General features: G+C 41.4%; 1 protein-coding gene across 3 annotated transcripts in view; it reads left to right on the top strand.

Moving 5' to 3' along the window:
• Nucleotides 1-201: 201 nt before the first annotated feature.
• The window catches only part of ARHGEF39 (Rho guanine nucleotide exchange factor 39), a 162,128-nt gene continuing 146,014 nt past the window's right edge, over nucleotides 202-16,315 (top strand). The window contains exons 1-3 of one of the 3 annotated variants that reach the window (XM_061564601.1): nucleotides 418-453; nucleotides 1,330-1,413; nucleotides 3,079-3,155. In XM_061564601.1, the coding sequence (XP_061420585.1) occupies nucleotides 3,113-3,155 (43 nt within the window). In that variant the 5' untranslated portion in view covers nucleotides 418-453; nucleotides 1,330-1,413; nucleotides 3,079-3,112. Of the gene's footprint in view, nucleotides 454-1,329; nucleotides 1,455-3,078; nucleotides 3,156-16,315 lie in introns of those variants that run through there. The other 2 variants (XM_061564600.1, XM_061564598.1) reach the window with 2 other exon arrangements.

Below are 16,315 nucleotides of genomic sequence, written 5' to 3'. Positions count from 1 at the left end.
AAAGAGTGGGGCACCCCGGATTAGACGCACGCAGTGCGGGGCTGCTCGGCCAAACGCGTTAAACGAGTCAGTGGCAGGCGCTCGTTTGGATCAGTGCGGTGGGAGTTGGGGGGATTGTGGGCGCAACAAAGATCCTCCCGTGTAGCCAGTAACAGACTGTTTGGGGGCTGTTAGCGAGCAGCACCTGCGAAGGCCGGCACTGTGGCACACGAGGGGGTTGGGCGTCCAGCAACCACGCCCTGCCGCCTTTGTCTCCCCAAGTGGCGATGTTTGGACACCGCACGAGGTTACTCAATTTGAGGCTGAGCCGACCTAGATAGGGGGGGGGAGGCCCAGTACCCGTTCGGATAATCGTCACCGTGGTGTTGGAGGCCGTGAGCGGGAATCGAACTAGGGGACCGCCGGGTTCGCGGCGCAGCGCGCTCACCGCTCCACCACCGCTCCACCACTGCTGTGAGAACCCCCCTCCACCCTCCCACTCCACCCCCCCTCCACCTCCCCTCCACCCCCCCTCCACCCCACTCCACCCCCCCTCCACCCCCCCCACTCCACCCCCCCTCCACCCCCCCACTCCACCCCCCCTCCACCCCCCCACTCCACCCCCCCACTCCACCTCCCCTCCACCACCTCCCACTCCACCCTCCCCTCCACCCCCCCACTCCACCCCCCCCTCCACCCCCCCACTCCCCCCACTCCACTCCCCCTCTACCCCCCCTCCAACCCCCCTCCACCCTCCCCTCCACCACCTCCCCTCCACCTCCCCTCCACCACCTTCCACTCCACCCCCCCCCCCACTCTACCCTCCCTCCACCCCCCCCCCACTCTACCCTCCCTCCACTCCCCCCACTCTACCCTCCCTCCACCCCCCCCACTCTACCCTCCCTCCACCCCCCCCCCACTCTACCCTCCCTCCACCCCCCCCACTCTACCCTCCCCCCCCCCACTCTACCCCCCCTCCAACCCCCCTCTAACCCCCCCCCCACTTCACCCCCCCTCCACCCCCCACTCCACCCCCCCCCCCCACCACCTCCCCTCCACACCACCTCCACCTCCACCCCTCCCCTCCACAACCCCCTCCACCCCCCCACTCCACCCCCCCTCCACCCCCCCACTCCACCCCCCCTCCACCCCCCACTCCACCCCCCCTCCACCCCCCCTCCACCCCCCCACTCCACCCCCCCTCCACCCCCCCTCCACCCCCCCACTCCACCCCCCCTCCACCCCCCCACTCCACCCCCCCTCCACCCCCCTTTACACCCCCTCCACCTCCCCTCCACCCCCCTCCGAACTCCCCACTCCACCCCCACCCCTCCCCCACCACCATCACAGCGAATCTGCCGCCGCCAATGCGGAGCCGCCGTCCGCCCTCTGCGTTCAAATCTCCCACCCCGCGGCTCCCGCTGACCGCGCGCGGTGAGTGCGAGTCACCGCAGCGGCCTCGCCGCCTATTGTCGGTATTATAACTGCGTGGTGGTTGTTGTTGTTGTTGTTTGTAGCCGTGTTATTATTGCTGTGTGATGATGGTCACCTCTGTGTTGTCGATGCTGTGCCGGCTTGCCCGCGTGTGGGCGTGCTGTGTGCTGAATGCCGTGAACGGCGTCCTGCGTTGCGCAATATGACATCGTTTGAATTGTGGCGGCTTATCGGTTCGCCAAGTTACGTTTCCGTGGAGTTTTAATCGATTAAAACAAAACCCACGTAGGCTATGTTGTTTCTTTGTTGAGTTGGCGCATCCTTGGTTGTTGTTTATTGTACAATTCTGTTGGATTTCCCGTGAGGCGCAAGTAACGTGTTTTGGTTTCCTCAACGGTTTTTACTAAACTTGTTTTACATTCATAGCGAAAGCAACACTAATGATGTGTTAACAGCACACATCGTAGGTACGTGCCTGCCCATAGTTAACGAAAGAGGTACAATATTTAAAGTAGCTCTCATTAACGAAGCTACTAGCACCTAGGCCGCCACACATACGAGGTTGTGGACCTTGAAGGAATTGTGTATCCGGTATTTTATTGCCTCTTTGCCATCGTGTTCAGTAAGATGACTTGATTCTCGGTAGGAATTTCGTATTCTTAGTCGTCTTTGCACCAAGAAACGCCTCGGGCTGCCTCATGGCTCTTTCTCACGAGGGTCTATTCCAAGTTTAAGTATCGGTGGCAAGTCTACTCAACCCCATCATCCCTCCTGGGTCGATACAATAGTTACCACTTTGTTGTGAAATCAGCAGTGGTTGTTGCTATACAGGGACTGGTAGGAATATTAGATGTATTTGCTCTTTGCCGTCATTAGATGTGTGCGCAAAGCAGGGAAACTTTTCTCACTTGCAAATAAAATTGTCAGTCATGCCATGCTTTTCCTCTTATCAAGATGAAATAATATTGTTTACCCAGGAAAAAATGTTTGGTTGTTGGGCTTCTTGGTTTGCCAAACAGTGTTCAGAGAAAAACAAACGCGTATGAATTCACTCAAACGTCATTCAGATAGGTATGAAACATACCATCTGATTGGCGGACATACAGCTTCCAGCTACATCTGCATTATCCACCAAAGATTAACTCCAAACTGCTGCAGTTGCAGGTGACACCATTCTGGCAAATTTGGTCATAGTATAGCAACAACGATCAACCACCTTAAAAATCATAGTTTCGTAAGAAAGTTTAATTGAAGACATTTTTATTCCATACAGCCAGGTACATTTTTAGTCAAATGGTGAACCAGTATACACACTGGAGAATTTTTTACAAAATGATCACATTTTCTCACATTGTTACACCCAAAATATGGAATACGCTGACATTTTTGTTGTTGCCCGAGTAAAATTCCCTGAGGAGATGATGTTGAAAACACATTTATTGAACAAAGTGTGTGTGTTGAGCCTAAGGTTACAATCTTTAGTGTTTTATGTTTAATGTTTTGAGTACTGCAGTACGATGTGTCTGACAGCACCAAGGTGGCTCAGAATTATCTCTTCAGTGCTTGATTGGGTCATCACCCACCACAGGGGTGAATGTGAACTGGTGTAGTAGCACTGTTGTCAACATTTATGTGAAACTCTTAACTATAGCCTTGTTTTTCTAGGTCATTGAACAACCCAAGATCCATCACATCCATCATGCCCGGACCACATCCACTCACCCCAAGGACTCGAGGGCTGTGTATGTTACAATCAACAATTTTTGACATTATTTATTTGAAAAGCAACACACTTGATGTCACTGACTTTCGGCTTCTTTGTGTTTCATCCATTATGTTACCATGTTTTAACCGATGCTCACATTGCACTTGCACTGAAATTAGTCATTGCAGCATGTTAGCCACGATTTCTGTTTGTATTTTAAATTCTCTTTGATGGTATTGTTTTTGGATGTTCCTTGAATAAATGTATGCTATATAACACTTTACTTAATGAACCACCACAGTCATGTTCTTGTACATTATTTTTTGAATGTATAGTAAAAAAACATTTCAATTGTAGGTCATATATGGGTGTTGTGTGTGTGGAAATCAGGTCTTTTGACCAACCTCATTAATATAAATGCATACAATTCCAAAAACATAATGTTGGGGGTGTGGCTGTGGTGCAGTGGGTAATGCACTGTTCTATGAAACACGGTTACCTGAAATCGATTCCTGCTGACAACGAACTTGAATGGCAAGTGATATCTGAACCTGTCCTGGGCCTCCTTTCAACATCGTGCACTGCCAATAAGAAGTATGGCCAAACCTCTCCTATGACCGACGCAGCGTAGGGAAGCCTTGATCCAGCAGTGGATTTAAAATGGCAGTACACTTTTAATGGGACATGTAAATGTACACATAATGAGGATACCGATTGTACAAAGAAGGGATGATGGACAAGAAAAATGCAACAGAGACAAAAAGAAAATGCTAATTTACTAGAGCTAAAACAATAAACATGACATTCAATAAAATAAAAAAACATGCACACAATGTGTTAAAAACATAAATAAACACTAAACGTCAAATTAAAATATTGCAGCAGAACAACTTACCTCATTTGCATGTATGTAAGATTATAACAACAATTACATATGTGTTTACCAATCAGAGGTTCAATGTACGACATGCAATTTAATCTACAGGGGAATGTACGCTCACCCGCTTTGAGCGAGAAAATCTGTATTGTACATTTGCCATCGCGATCATTGCGAGCATGGAGCATGGGCTCTAATGAGTTGATTAGGCAAAGCAGTGGGATGCTTAGTCTATGGGACGTTGTCAGTTGTACAAATTAAAAAATTCTCGCCTGTTAATTTACAAATCGAAGAAATCTCAGATAAAGCACGCATGCCTTCTGCTCGCGAGTAATTTGATGTGCAGTACTCTTCCAGACATCATGCGTATTTATTCACTTTGTGCTCTGTCTTTGCTGCATGCGGATACTCGGCACTGTAGTAAGACTTGTTTGAAGGGCAATCTATTAATTAGTGTGAGATAATGTGACTAACATCAGTACATTGATGTACGTTTTATTTGACCATGGCAATGGCACACAATGTCTTATTAAAGCACTGATTTTAGCATTTCTGTTTTACCTAAAAATGTACACACAAGACATCATCACATTCAGTTGCAATAGCATGTTAAAATAATGGATGACTCATTTAAAATTGATCTCACATAGCCATTTTGATAATATACACACTGATAATTGCTTGGTGGATTATTCTAGTTTATACCATTTTCATGAATGTAAATTTATATGAAGGTTTCAGATCAATGATAAGCATTCATATTTTTCCAATTCATTCATATAATCTCTTAGGCATGCAAAACACTAATAAATTATGCAATATTTCAAATTCGCTAAATCTTTGTGGACTAATTTTGTGAAGAAAAAGAAAAGTGCTTTCTCCTCGTGTGGAGGGAAGTGGCTGTCATCCTAATGGTCATTATTTAGAGTAACACCTCTGTTCTTTGAAGGGTGGCCGGTTGACTTGGCTCATTTTCCTTGGCCTCGCTTCTAATGTCAAAGCTGTATCTCAGCGCTTGCATCATTTACCACCCCTCATTTATGTTATTTTACATGGGCTGAGCATTATTATTTTTTCTTCTTTCTATGTGCTGTACAGCTGACCTTAAATGTGTGCCTTGCTGTACACTCAATGTCAACTACATATTGTTGTTGTTTTTGGAGACAACTGACATTTAAATATATAGATGACCATTATAAACAAGGTAAGAGCCCATTCAGACCAGAAGTCTCTTTTTCAAAGAAGACCTGGACTTAAATAAGTATAGCAAATTGGAATATACATTCCATTGTGCCAACAAACAGTGCAATTTGAAAATAACAACACATACATATTGTGTAATAAGTGACACATTTAAATGATTATGCAATACATGTGAATTAATCGAACACTACAGTACATGGTTGCCTGTATTAAACAAATACAAAAAACATTAATTAAACAGTAACTAACAGCCTATTGAAACATTTAATTATAAGGTACTTTGGATGTTAAATATAATGTAGATCCAATATCTTTCCACGGCCGATGGACATTCTCTTCAGTATACACTTCATACGCGTATTTAATTGGAGAAGAGTTTATTGTGTTAAGGTTCATAAAGATTTCTAAACTCCTAAAATAGATTTCTGTAAATAGTGCTCAATTTAATCTATAAAAGAATTCTTCTTGCTATGTAAAATGTATGTAGGTAGATCCTTCCATAACCTGGTATGAGGTTGTTGAAAATAAAATAATTTTGTATTACAGATTTGCACCATTGAAGGTAATATGGCATTGGCACAATGGATCATCTGCCAGTAAGAGCATTGGGCCACTTATCTCCACCTCTGGCAAAAGATATCTGAAAATATTAACGCATAATTTTGAAATCAAAAGCAAGTGGAAAACTAGCAGGGTAAAAAGGCAAAGTGCAATGTTCTAGCCAGTTTACAATAAAAAGATCTGTAACACATGTAAATAAAGACAATATGGCTAATGTTCCAACAAATCAATCATAAATCAATGCAGGGAAATAAGACTTGGCGTCAAATAGAGATACAAGAAAATGTGTAAGTAAGACATTCATTACAAGAAGTTTCAGTGAATTTGCACTTTTCTGCTGTAAAAGCGGATTGGCCATTTCCTTAAGGGATTTGGGTATTCACTGTTTCTAATTATATGAGAAAACATTCCCCCAGTATTCACCATATCTTAAATGTATTAGATAAAAGGATGTTAGTATTGAGGGATATATTTTCGAGAATTTTTGTACGTACATGTTCTAAACTTTTTTTTTGCTCGTACATCAATCTCTTCAACAATGCATGCTACATTAAAACCTATTGAATGGCTTAAGAGTGAGTGCTTTTATGGCAAAGCAGTTTGTATTCACTTTTCTATTGGGTATAGGGACTCCTATCATCATATCTCATGGGACGCAGATTTGTCATTGATGACGATGAAATGTGAAATCTCTGTGGAAATTGAAAATGGCAGTTAATTAGAAAATTATAATCGTATCAAGTCATTAATTTGACACTATCCAAAAATCATTGCTGGTGTCAAGAATAGGCTCCCTTAATGTTTGCATATCACTAATCCTGTTCTTATAATCTCTTGTTGAATTTATTTTTCATAGTCACAGTTTTTGATAGCAAAAGATTAAGGGCTAGTAGTTGCTGTTAACACTAGCTTTAACCATTCTATATATGTATGTTAAACTTCTTTCGCACCAACCGTGCTAATTGGAGGTGCAGGGGAAGAACAACAAACTAAACACACAAAAATAGCATATTGTGCATTTTACAATGTATTATGTTCCAGCTGTCAAGTATATACCAATGTACAGCATCTCTATCAAGCACATTTTATAGTATTTGTTATATGAAATACATTTCATGATTTAATAACTGGATTATATGAGACCATCACAGTTTGTACTCGGTGTGTGCAAGAATTCCTTCGCAGAGAGGATGTGATGAATAACTTTTTTCTCTTGCATTGCACGCGATTGGAAGTAAATGTTGCCGAACAAATGATCTGCTCAAACCAGTCTTCAGGGAGGAAGTAAGAGGACACTGGAGTCACCTTTCATCACTCCTCTTTGGAAAATGCAGTCATTTTTCAAAGGAATGTGACGAGCTTTACAGAGCGTAAATTAATGGAGGCAAGGTGTGAAGTTTGTCAATCAAATCAACTTGCGGGTTCACAGCTAGCAGCCCCCACTGAATCGTTGATACATCATTAATTCCTGATTAACTGTCAATTGAACCAGCTGTATAACTGCCAATCACATGCATCTGTCACGTCCATTTGTCTGCGACAGTTTCAGATGTGTGCAAATACAGCCATCCGGGCACGCTTCAGCCTTCTCCAGCATGAAGCGTGCGATTGTGCACTACGAAATACACAATTGTGCTTTTTTTATATACCAATTAGTGTTTTTTTCTCACGAGTGTTTACGGGCATTTGTGCCTCGATGGCATTCACAATATAATTTGAAAGATACCTGTGTGTTTTTGGCAGGTACGCAAAAACCACATGCACTAAAGGACAAGGGCAGTAATTAGGTGCAGAAATGAGCTTGAGGCCAAAGGAAAAAGCCAAAGGAAAGATGGATAGCGACAGCTGACGCAATGAGATAATCCATCCTCACAAACAGAAAACACTATCGTTGCAAAAAAAGCTGCATCAATTATTTCCGTGTGTAACCTATTATTGGAAGAACTGGTTAATAACTGAAATTTGATTTGAAAAAAGTGTTTAATTTATTTGAGGAGCGCTATCAGGTTAGTTCAATTCAGTCGGTGGTAATTAAGCATATGGCAGCGTTATTTAAATTTAAATAAAAATTGCAAAAAAACAAACAGTATTAATATTGTAATGCTTTTCAAATACAAAGACAAAGCATTCTGAAAGAGTAATATCCTCACTGGAGGAAAATAAGTGCAAATTAGTTTGGCTTGTGGAATTGATGTTATAAAGTGAAAATGGTATTTGTGCATCAGTATGTTGTGTATATGGTAAACGTAAAATACAAAACAGATGAACTGTGTTCATTAAAATGTTCCTTTTAGAATACATAACGAAAAATAATTTGAAAATGATTTTCTTTTTTTTTATGTAAAGAGATATATAGAGATATTGTCTGATAATCTTTATTTTTCCATTAATATGTTGGGTTTTTTTAGATTGAAAAATAAGAGTAGCTGGCTGAAAATGTGTGGGGGTTTTAAAAAAAATAGAATATCCAATAAATATGATTGCTTACTGGAATTTTGTATGCAAAAAATAATAGCATATATTACATGGGAATCTGTTTTACACAAGGTTATTTAGCTTTGCACTAAGCAAACTGAAATTAAACAGAACTGGCAGTGTGCTTTAAATAAATCAATAATTAATTCAATAAACCAGTCAATCATTAGTATGGGGGACATGTGAATAATTTACGCCAGTGTTCAGTAAATGTGTTGGCAGTGTAAAAAGGCATTCGGAGCAAGGCATGACATTTTACGCCGTGTGTCAATGTTATGATTTGTTTTTTATCCATCCATTTTCATATTTTTCACCAGGTGAAAGAAAGTTCATATGAAGGATACCTGGCATATGGTTATGTAGCAAGCTTTCATTTCATTTTGAAAGTTGCTCACATTCATATTTGGACGATACTGTAAGCTGCATAAAATTGCCTCCTCTTGTGAATAATGTCACAGCGTCTTTACTGTCCACTTAACAGCAGATGGTGAGCTTTGTTAATTTTCTACGGTGGTCACTTGGCTGTTTTGGGAATTGGACTCTTGATTCATCGTTCACTGGTGGTGAGCTTGTTGACCATCACCAGTTCGCTCTCCTGCGTAAATAAATATTTATGATGCGCATGGAAGATTGACTACAAGCGCTATAACTAATTAAATTTGTCTCTTGCCGCCCTTAACACAGGCTACTGCAAGCAGTTATAGCAAAAAAAAAATCTTATAATTATGCCCTCCCCACCCTATGTAGCATTTACATTTTTACACACACAGCGGAAGAACTTTAATCCTTTATTCTGCAAAGCCGTTATATTTTGTACCTTTTAAGGAGCTGTTCAGCTTCCTTGTAATGGGTTTGTATCATGATTTTATGTCTTATTGTGTTGGATTGGTGTCTTGTGTGTATTTTAGAATCTTATGTTGTTTTAGGGTAATTCATTTTGATTATCAACCTTCATTGTTGGTTACCTGAAAATGACTGATGTAATGTATTTAACCAGTTTTAAAGAAACCTTGACACTTTCAAGAGACCCCTGACCCATCATAAATATGTAGGTACAGGTACTATGTGAAGAAATGTTTTGTTCGTCGTCACTTTAGTTTTCAATTCATATTTTAGACTTGGTCAGTCACACCAAGACTTAATGGCTTACTCTTGAGATTAAACTCACGGTGTCTTTAATGACCACATTACAACAGATGGTGTGGCTTGGTTAATTCCCTGCAGTAATTATCAGGCAGCGGTAAGAATGGGATCATCATCTCCGTGAAAACCGGCCCAGTGGCTAGCACAGGGGTCGGCAACCAAAATAACAAGAAGAGCCATTCTTTTCGAATTCGGTTAAAAAACCCCTCCATATTTCAAGAGCCGCAATGCATGTGATTACGAGCCTTGTGGTCCTTAATAAATAACGCGTCACAAAGCAGTCCGGCTTGGGAGCCGCATGCGGCTCTGGAGCCGCGGGTTGCCGACCCCAGTGGCTCGCGTACTGACCACCAAGTTGCCCAATTTGGAGGTAAGGCCGTGGGTGTGAGCTTTGCAAAAAAAACTAAGCATTCATTAACCTATTTTGCTGACTTGGCTGTAACACCAGACCAGTGACACCTTAGGAGTTTGAAGAGCAGCCCAAGTCAAAAGTAAACAGACTCGACAATGGGCTGTAAAGCAAGCTGTACTTAAGATGGATTACAGAAAATTACAGTTGTCTTGGTGTGACCTTGAGAGAGAAGTGTTATTGCTTTGTGTTGTTCCCAGGTAACCTATTGCTGTAATGAGCTTAGGATGTTCATATATGTTTATGTCTCTGTGCATGAAAATGTTTACGTGCGTGTAATATACAGCGTATAGTTTTGATATGCTTTTGCTGAGAACTTTTATTATATCCTACACATTGATATAATAATAGTTGTACATCATATAACCTTTCAGTACAAATTTAAGGCTGTATTAAATTACTATTATGAATAATTTCATAATTAGAATGTATCTATTGAAAATATTTAGCACATTTGTGCACCATTTTTTATGGATTCTCCTGTGTATTGTATTCTTTTGCAGATCTCCATTGAAGCCAGTTTACTTTATTGGCTATTAATAATAATAATAATTTGTTACCCTTTTATATGAAGGTCTCCATGCCATGTCAATCATGGGAGATGTTTTAACATACTTGACGACGCTGGTCAGTGTGAATGGTAAAGTTGGGAGCCGCCCAGAGCTGGTTCAGATGTCACTTGTCACTGATGTTACTCATGGCTGGGAATTAAACTCAGGTCGCCAGATTTAAAGTGCAGTGCACATACGACTGTGCCACCGTATGGCAATGGGTGTATTCAATGATTTAAATTAGAGAACCGACTGAATTATAGAGTTATGTGTCTATGCATGCATATCTTTGTGTGCATTCTATATACAGTACAACCCATGAATGGTGACAGTATGTACTCCGTATACATGGTATACATTTTTCTGTCTCTGACACCAGAGCAAAAACGTATTTTCTAACCATATTTTATCGAATAGCATTTCGAAATGCAGTAGCGTTTCACAAGCAATATCCCGTGGCTTTCAGTTTATTGCTTTTGCTCTGGGCAGTTGATGACTGTGCCAAACACATTGAACCTTCGCAAGTCTCATGTCACAGGGGTTAATGAAATGGGGGAAGTTAATATTAATTTTCTTCTGACATAATGATTGCCCAACTGCACTAGATCTAGATTACAGTTGGCGCTGGGAGTTGCTCCATATCATGTCTAATGCAGAGATATTGTGTGCGAGTATTTTAGGCTGCTGAAATTGTTTCCACCTGAAGGTTAATACCAACTCACCGATGATGGCAGTTTTCTTTAAAATTTATGTCTTAGAAACAGTGAAATGTTTGACATGGTGTTCTGTGTTTTTTTTTTACCATTCCATTTGCCTGCAATAGCAATATCAAATTATGGGGTTGGATTTGTACCACGCTGTGTAGACGTTCATTGGGGGTATTTGCTTACATTGCACATGTTAACTGATTTATGAGAGCTTGTCATAATTTAGCCCATTACTGGAGTTTGAAACGCCAAATATCAGTAATGACATATGTGTAAGAACATGAACACTGCTCGTGTCCCATCGCTGACCCTTTTGCAAGCACAAAAGCAGAATGTTTCATTACATCCAACTGTTACTTTGGCTGCTTCTGGCTTCCTTCTGCCTATCGGAATAACCAACCGTATTTCCACGAGCCCCATTATGTTGGAATTTTCCTAACATTACTGAAATGCAGCAGGTGATGGAAATTCAGAGATGACAATTTAAATGCTTCAAATTAATTTAGTTTAAATAATAATCATGAATGTGACTGTCAAGTCAAAATCTATCTGCATTCCTACGTCAAAATAACTTGTGTTCTAGAGAGCAGTCGTCTTGTTGATCATTTGTCTACGTTCATTTGTAAATTGTATAAGATGAACCCTGATATCAGGATCCCCAAGGCAGGTTATTGACCCCCCCCCCCTACTTTGCACACTTGGAGGCAGCTTTAGCCCTCAGTAAAAAAAAAATTCTTGATGGGAATGTAGATGGGGGGGGGGGGGGGGGAGAAAAGTGATTTAATTTAACACTAAAGCAATTACTTTTTAGATATACCCTTTACCTTTCAAAATAAATCCATAGTTAATTAGAACTTAAAAGCACTATGATCTTCAGACTTAAGTTAAAAGCAGCATTTTTGTTGACACTGTAATTGACAGTAGATGACACTAGGGGGCCTCGATTGACGCATGAAGGATATGGGTTTGCTTCCCAGTTCTGGTAATTTAGATTTCAGAAAGTTTACTTTGTCATGAATGGTCTTTACATAAATACAAGTATTTTTGTGCAATTTTGTCTTTCCTCCCCCAATGTTATCCTGTCTGTGCTATCGGCAGTATGTCACGAGATTAATTGTAACTCTTGCAGACCACTAGAACTCTCGTGGAAGCAGATATCACGGTGCTACTTGTGAAATCCCTTCACGTGACTTTTCATCCACACTGGGCCATTGAGCCAGCTACAGAGTAATATTACTCTTATATTACTAAAGCTGAGTAAATCAGACATTTTTAGTTTAGGCGATAATTCATCAAAATAAAGTAAAAAAAAAATACTTTAAAATTATACTCTTTGGTTCTTTCGGTAAAGTCACGTATATGAAAAAAATAATAATAATAAAAAGAAAATAACTAAATTAAATCACGACGTTTCGGAGGCAACACAAGCTTCCGTCATCAGGTGGTAATGCCAAGTGTAACTGTGGCTGTTCCACTCGATGACGGAAGCTTGTGTTGCCTCCGAAACGTCGTGATTTAACTTAGTTATTTTCATTTTATTATTATTTTTATTTTTCATCTACGTGACTTTACCGAAAGAACCAAAGAGTATGGATCCTTGCAGTCACGAAAACTTCAAATCTAGAATTTTTAATTATGTTTATTTTGTGCATTTGTTGGGAACTGAGTTGAGGCCATCTACTCACTACAATTGAGAACCTGGTTAATCACGTGTGGCTGCCGAGATTTGAACTTGGCATGTCAACCGTGCAAGCAGCTCCGAGCTCTGACCTCTGATCTCTGGGAGCCACCCTGCCACCCAGCCACCTCCTGAAATTTGTTTGAACCGTATACACTTGTTATCTAAATCAGGAGAATGAACCAATGTTGTGTTCCAGTGAGACTGTCTATTGTTCTACCTCCTTGACAACAGCATATCTCTATTGGGAGTTGTTTTTCATGATGAAAGTTTACTGATGAATGTGCCTCTGTTAGATCCTCCAATTTTGAAATTAGTGCCACTCTCGATGTGCGCACATGAATATTGGTGGATGTGCAAAGGTGGACTTGATCCAGCTTGTTGAGCATATGGCTGCCAATCGTTGACTAGAACCGTGAAATCCAACAATTTTTTTACTATTTTCATTAGGGAGGTACTTTAGCATTTTAACACTAAACCTTGAGTTGTTTATGAAATAATCATCTCTCTCTTGCAATTGAATCAGTTTTTTTCTGAGTTGACCGTTCGATACCCACAGCCTAGTATATTTTGCAGAAGATTGTTTAAGAGCTGCAATCACTATACAGCTGACATTAGACTGATTTAATTTGCGAGAGAAATGCATTGTCTGCTAATGTCATAGCCCACATCTTAAACAAAATTGACCACAACTACATTACAGAAGCAAATATACAAATGCCCCCGTCATTATAGTCCTTAGTGTTCCCTTGTATGAGATATAATGAATGTCATTGGATTTTATCTTTATTACATAAAGTCCATTACAGCGTTATTTTTACATTCTGCCAATACATGCCCATCCCTAATAAATGATTGCAAATGGTTCCACGATACCTTTGTCACCGCTGAATCATGTGGGAATGGCTGTGCATGGCCAACGTAGCTCCTGGAAAAATAAATCCATAGGTAGCATTGTGACATGTTTATTTAATGAAAAAAGCACTCTGTCGAGCCAGTTACGCTTAAGAGTAAATAACGGACAAACCAAGAGGCAGTGGATGAGTTATGTCTCGGCGTACTTGAAGATTGTAGCTTTACTATTGAGTGCAGCTGGCAGCAGCTGCATAAAGTTACACTTGGCATTAAAAACCTCTCAAGTATCTTCATGCTCAACCGAGCAGCATGGTTGGTGCTTATCTCCGTCAAGCATGGTCATTCTACTCTCCCATGATGGGGGGGCCAGTCTCTTCATAGGATGACTGCCGTTGAGGTCCCAAAAAGCACCGCGCATTTTATTGCTCCTGCAGGGATGCTGGATTGACTCAATACCTGACCGCGATTTTTCCGTGTTCCGACTGCGAACGAGTGTTCTAATCGTATCGCCACTGGACCAGATACAGCTATTCATGCGGAAGTCGTAGTGCTCGTTGAAAAGATACCAGCAGTGGCGATGCGATCCAGCGCTGCTGTGCAGCCCTGTGGTGCTTTACGAGCACCCTGCGGACCTCTTACCCTTCCGCAATCCTCCAAGAGGTGCATGGACCCCCCCCCCCCCCCACGTGAGAACCATGGATCTGCACGACTTAAATTTGTTGCACTTTGTAGTGTGCAGATATGTTAGCATGATATAACCATTTATCATTCCGTTCCTGAGTAACTGTATACCGAAAAGAAACAAAACATTGGATCTGTAATGATGTGATGTGTCATTTTATGGTAGATTTTTTTTCTTCCCAAATGTTGTCGGGATGGTAATGGAAATGCATGGCTTCTGTTTGCCCCGCCAGACATATAAACAGGTGGCAAAGCTATGCTCGGATGTTTATCCCAGCCCCTAGGCTCGTACTGCCAAAGGGACAGTTGATACCCAATTAGCTGGAGTGCTTTGGTGAGGCCCAGAAAAATTCAACCTCAAGCCATCCCAAGTCAGGGCAGATGCTCTTTAGACTAGTGCACTGAGCCGGCGCGGAGAAATGAATCTGACACATAAATGTTTAAAAACCACTTATAATTTATTTTTTAAACATTTATAAATGAACACACTGCCCAGTAGCAATCAGTATTTCTGTACAGAAGCAACCCCCTTCCCCCATCTTTTCAGTTATACTGAGCAGATTGTTACCTCTTTATTGGAATTGATTGTGCGTATGCTTGTTTATTCCACTTATGACATCAGGCGAGCAGTTGTAGGTTGCTTAGAGCATTCTCAATCCTAGACATGATTGAGTTGATCACATATAACAAGGCTGGCATTTTGCAGCGATGGCACTGCATTGTACTTATTATAACTGCATACATTTTAGAAAATTAATTCTCGTTTTCATTTGCTTCATTACGCGTGGGAGGGGAAAAAAAATGTGTGTGGAGACCATAATCCCTGCTCTTAACTGCAACTTACTTACGCCCTGCATATATCCCGAGGCTGCGAAGAGAGAGTAGCTGGAAGGAAAGAAAGAGACGGGAAAGGAAAGTGTCAGAATGGAAAGGCCGATGTAAGGAAAAGGAGAAGACAAAGAGCGGACTGAAAGGGGGCAGTTGCAACCAGGGGAGCCTCGATGGAAACCCCTCACGAGATCTCGCGTCGCACCCAACGCACACATTATGAGCTGCGGTGCTGCAACAGTGGTTTCTCTCGCCGGGGTAAAAAAATAAAAGTACAATTGGAATTCTGCAGTGATGGTGATGGTGGTTGTGCACTTACAAGCCAGCAGCACCTCCTAGGTGATGTCGGTGGATGGATCGTACAGAGAGGGGATCATAATGAGGATGAGATGGTGCCGAGGAAGTAGTGAGCTTCTTGTAGGAGGCAGAACTGTAAGTAAGGTGCTGACCTGTTTTGGGCAAAGGTGCAATGTCATCTTGTTAATTATGTAGACTTCCCCCAAGTGCTCGAGTTCCATCGCACATGTAAAATACCCAAACAAAGAATTGGCTTGCTATCGCAAGAACCTTCCCAAACAAAATGCTTGTGATCCCGACGATTTTCTTGTTGATAACAAAATTCTTAGCAGAATTAGTAAGCAGGAGGTTACTGAATTGGGTTATTCACTCAATGTAACTCTACCGTTCAGAGTGACACTCCTCTTCTCCCCAACCCCCTTATGCTTAACTTCTGATATCCATCGAGACAGGCCGGTTTGTGATTCTTCTAATTATCTATGGATTTGCGCTCCTATTCTCTGGTTATCGTGACTGCACTAACTTTATCTTATTCAAGTTTTGTAAGGGTTGATGGTAGGGCCTGTACAAATTGGGTGGAGGGGATTATCATAATAATAGATTACCATTAATGGAGAAATGTATGATGATGATGTTTGCAGAAATTAAGGGCAATAATGGTCTTTGCTGCCATCTCCAAAATGTGATGTTGCAGTAGCAGACAAAATCCAGCACTTTCCGCTGCTGGCCAGCAAATTCTCACCCTATGTACCTGGAAAATAGCTGTGCATACGAGGTGGTAATAAATTTTGATTTAAAGCTTTCGTGACTGCAGGGATTCATCTTCTTGGTTATTTCGGTAAAGTCACGTAGAAGGGAAGTAATAAAATAATAAAAATAAAACATAATAAAATTATTCTCACGACGTTTCGGCCACAACGCAAGCACCTGAG

This window comes from Lethenteron reissneri, chromosome 33 (assembly GCF_015708825.2).
Source record: "Lethenteron reissneri isolate LAM-NWPU_2019-01 chromosome 33, ASM1570882v1, whole genome shotgun sequence".
NCBI lineage: Eukaryota > Metazoa > Chordata > Hyperoartia > Petromyzontiformes > Petromyzontidae > Lethenteron > Lethenteron reissneri.
This window is presented reverse-complemented; position numbering and strand designations above follow the sequence as displayed.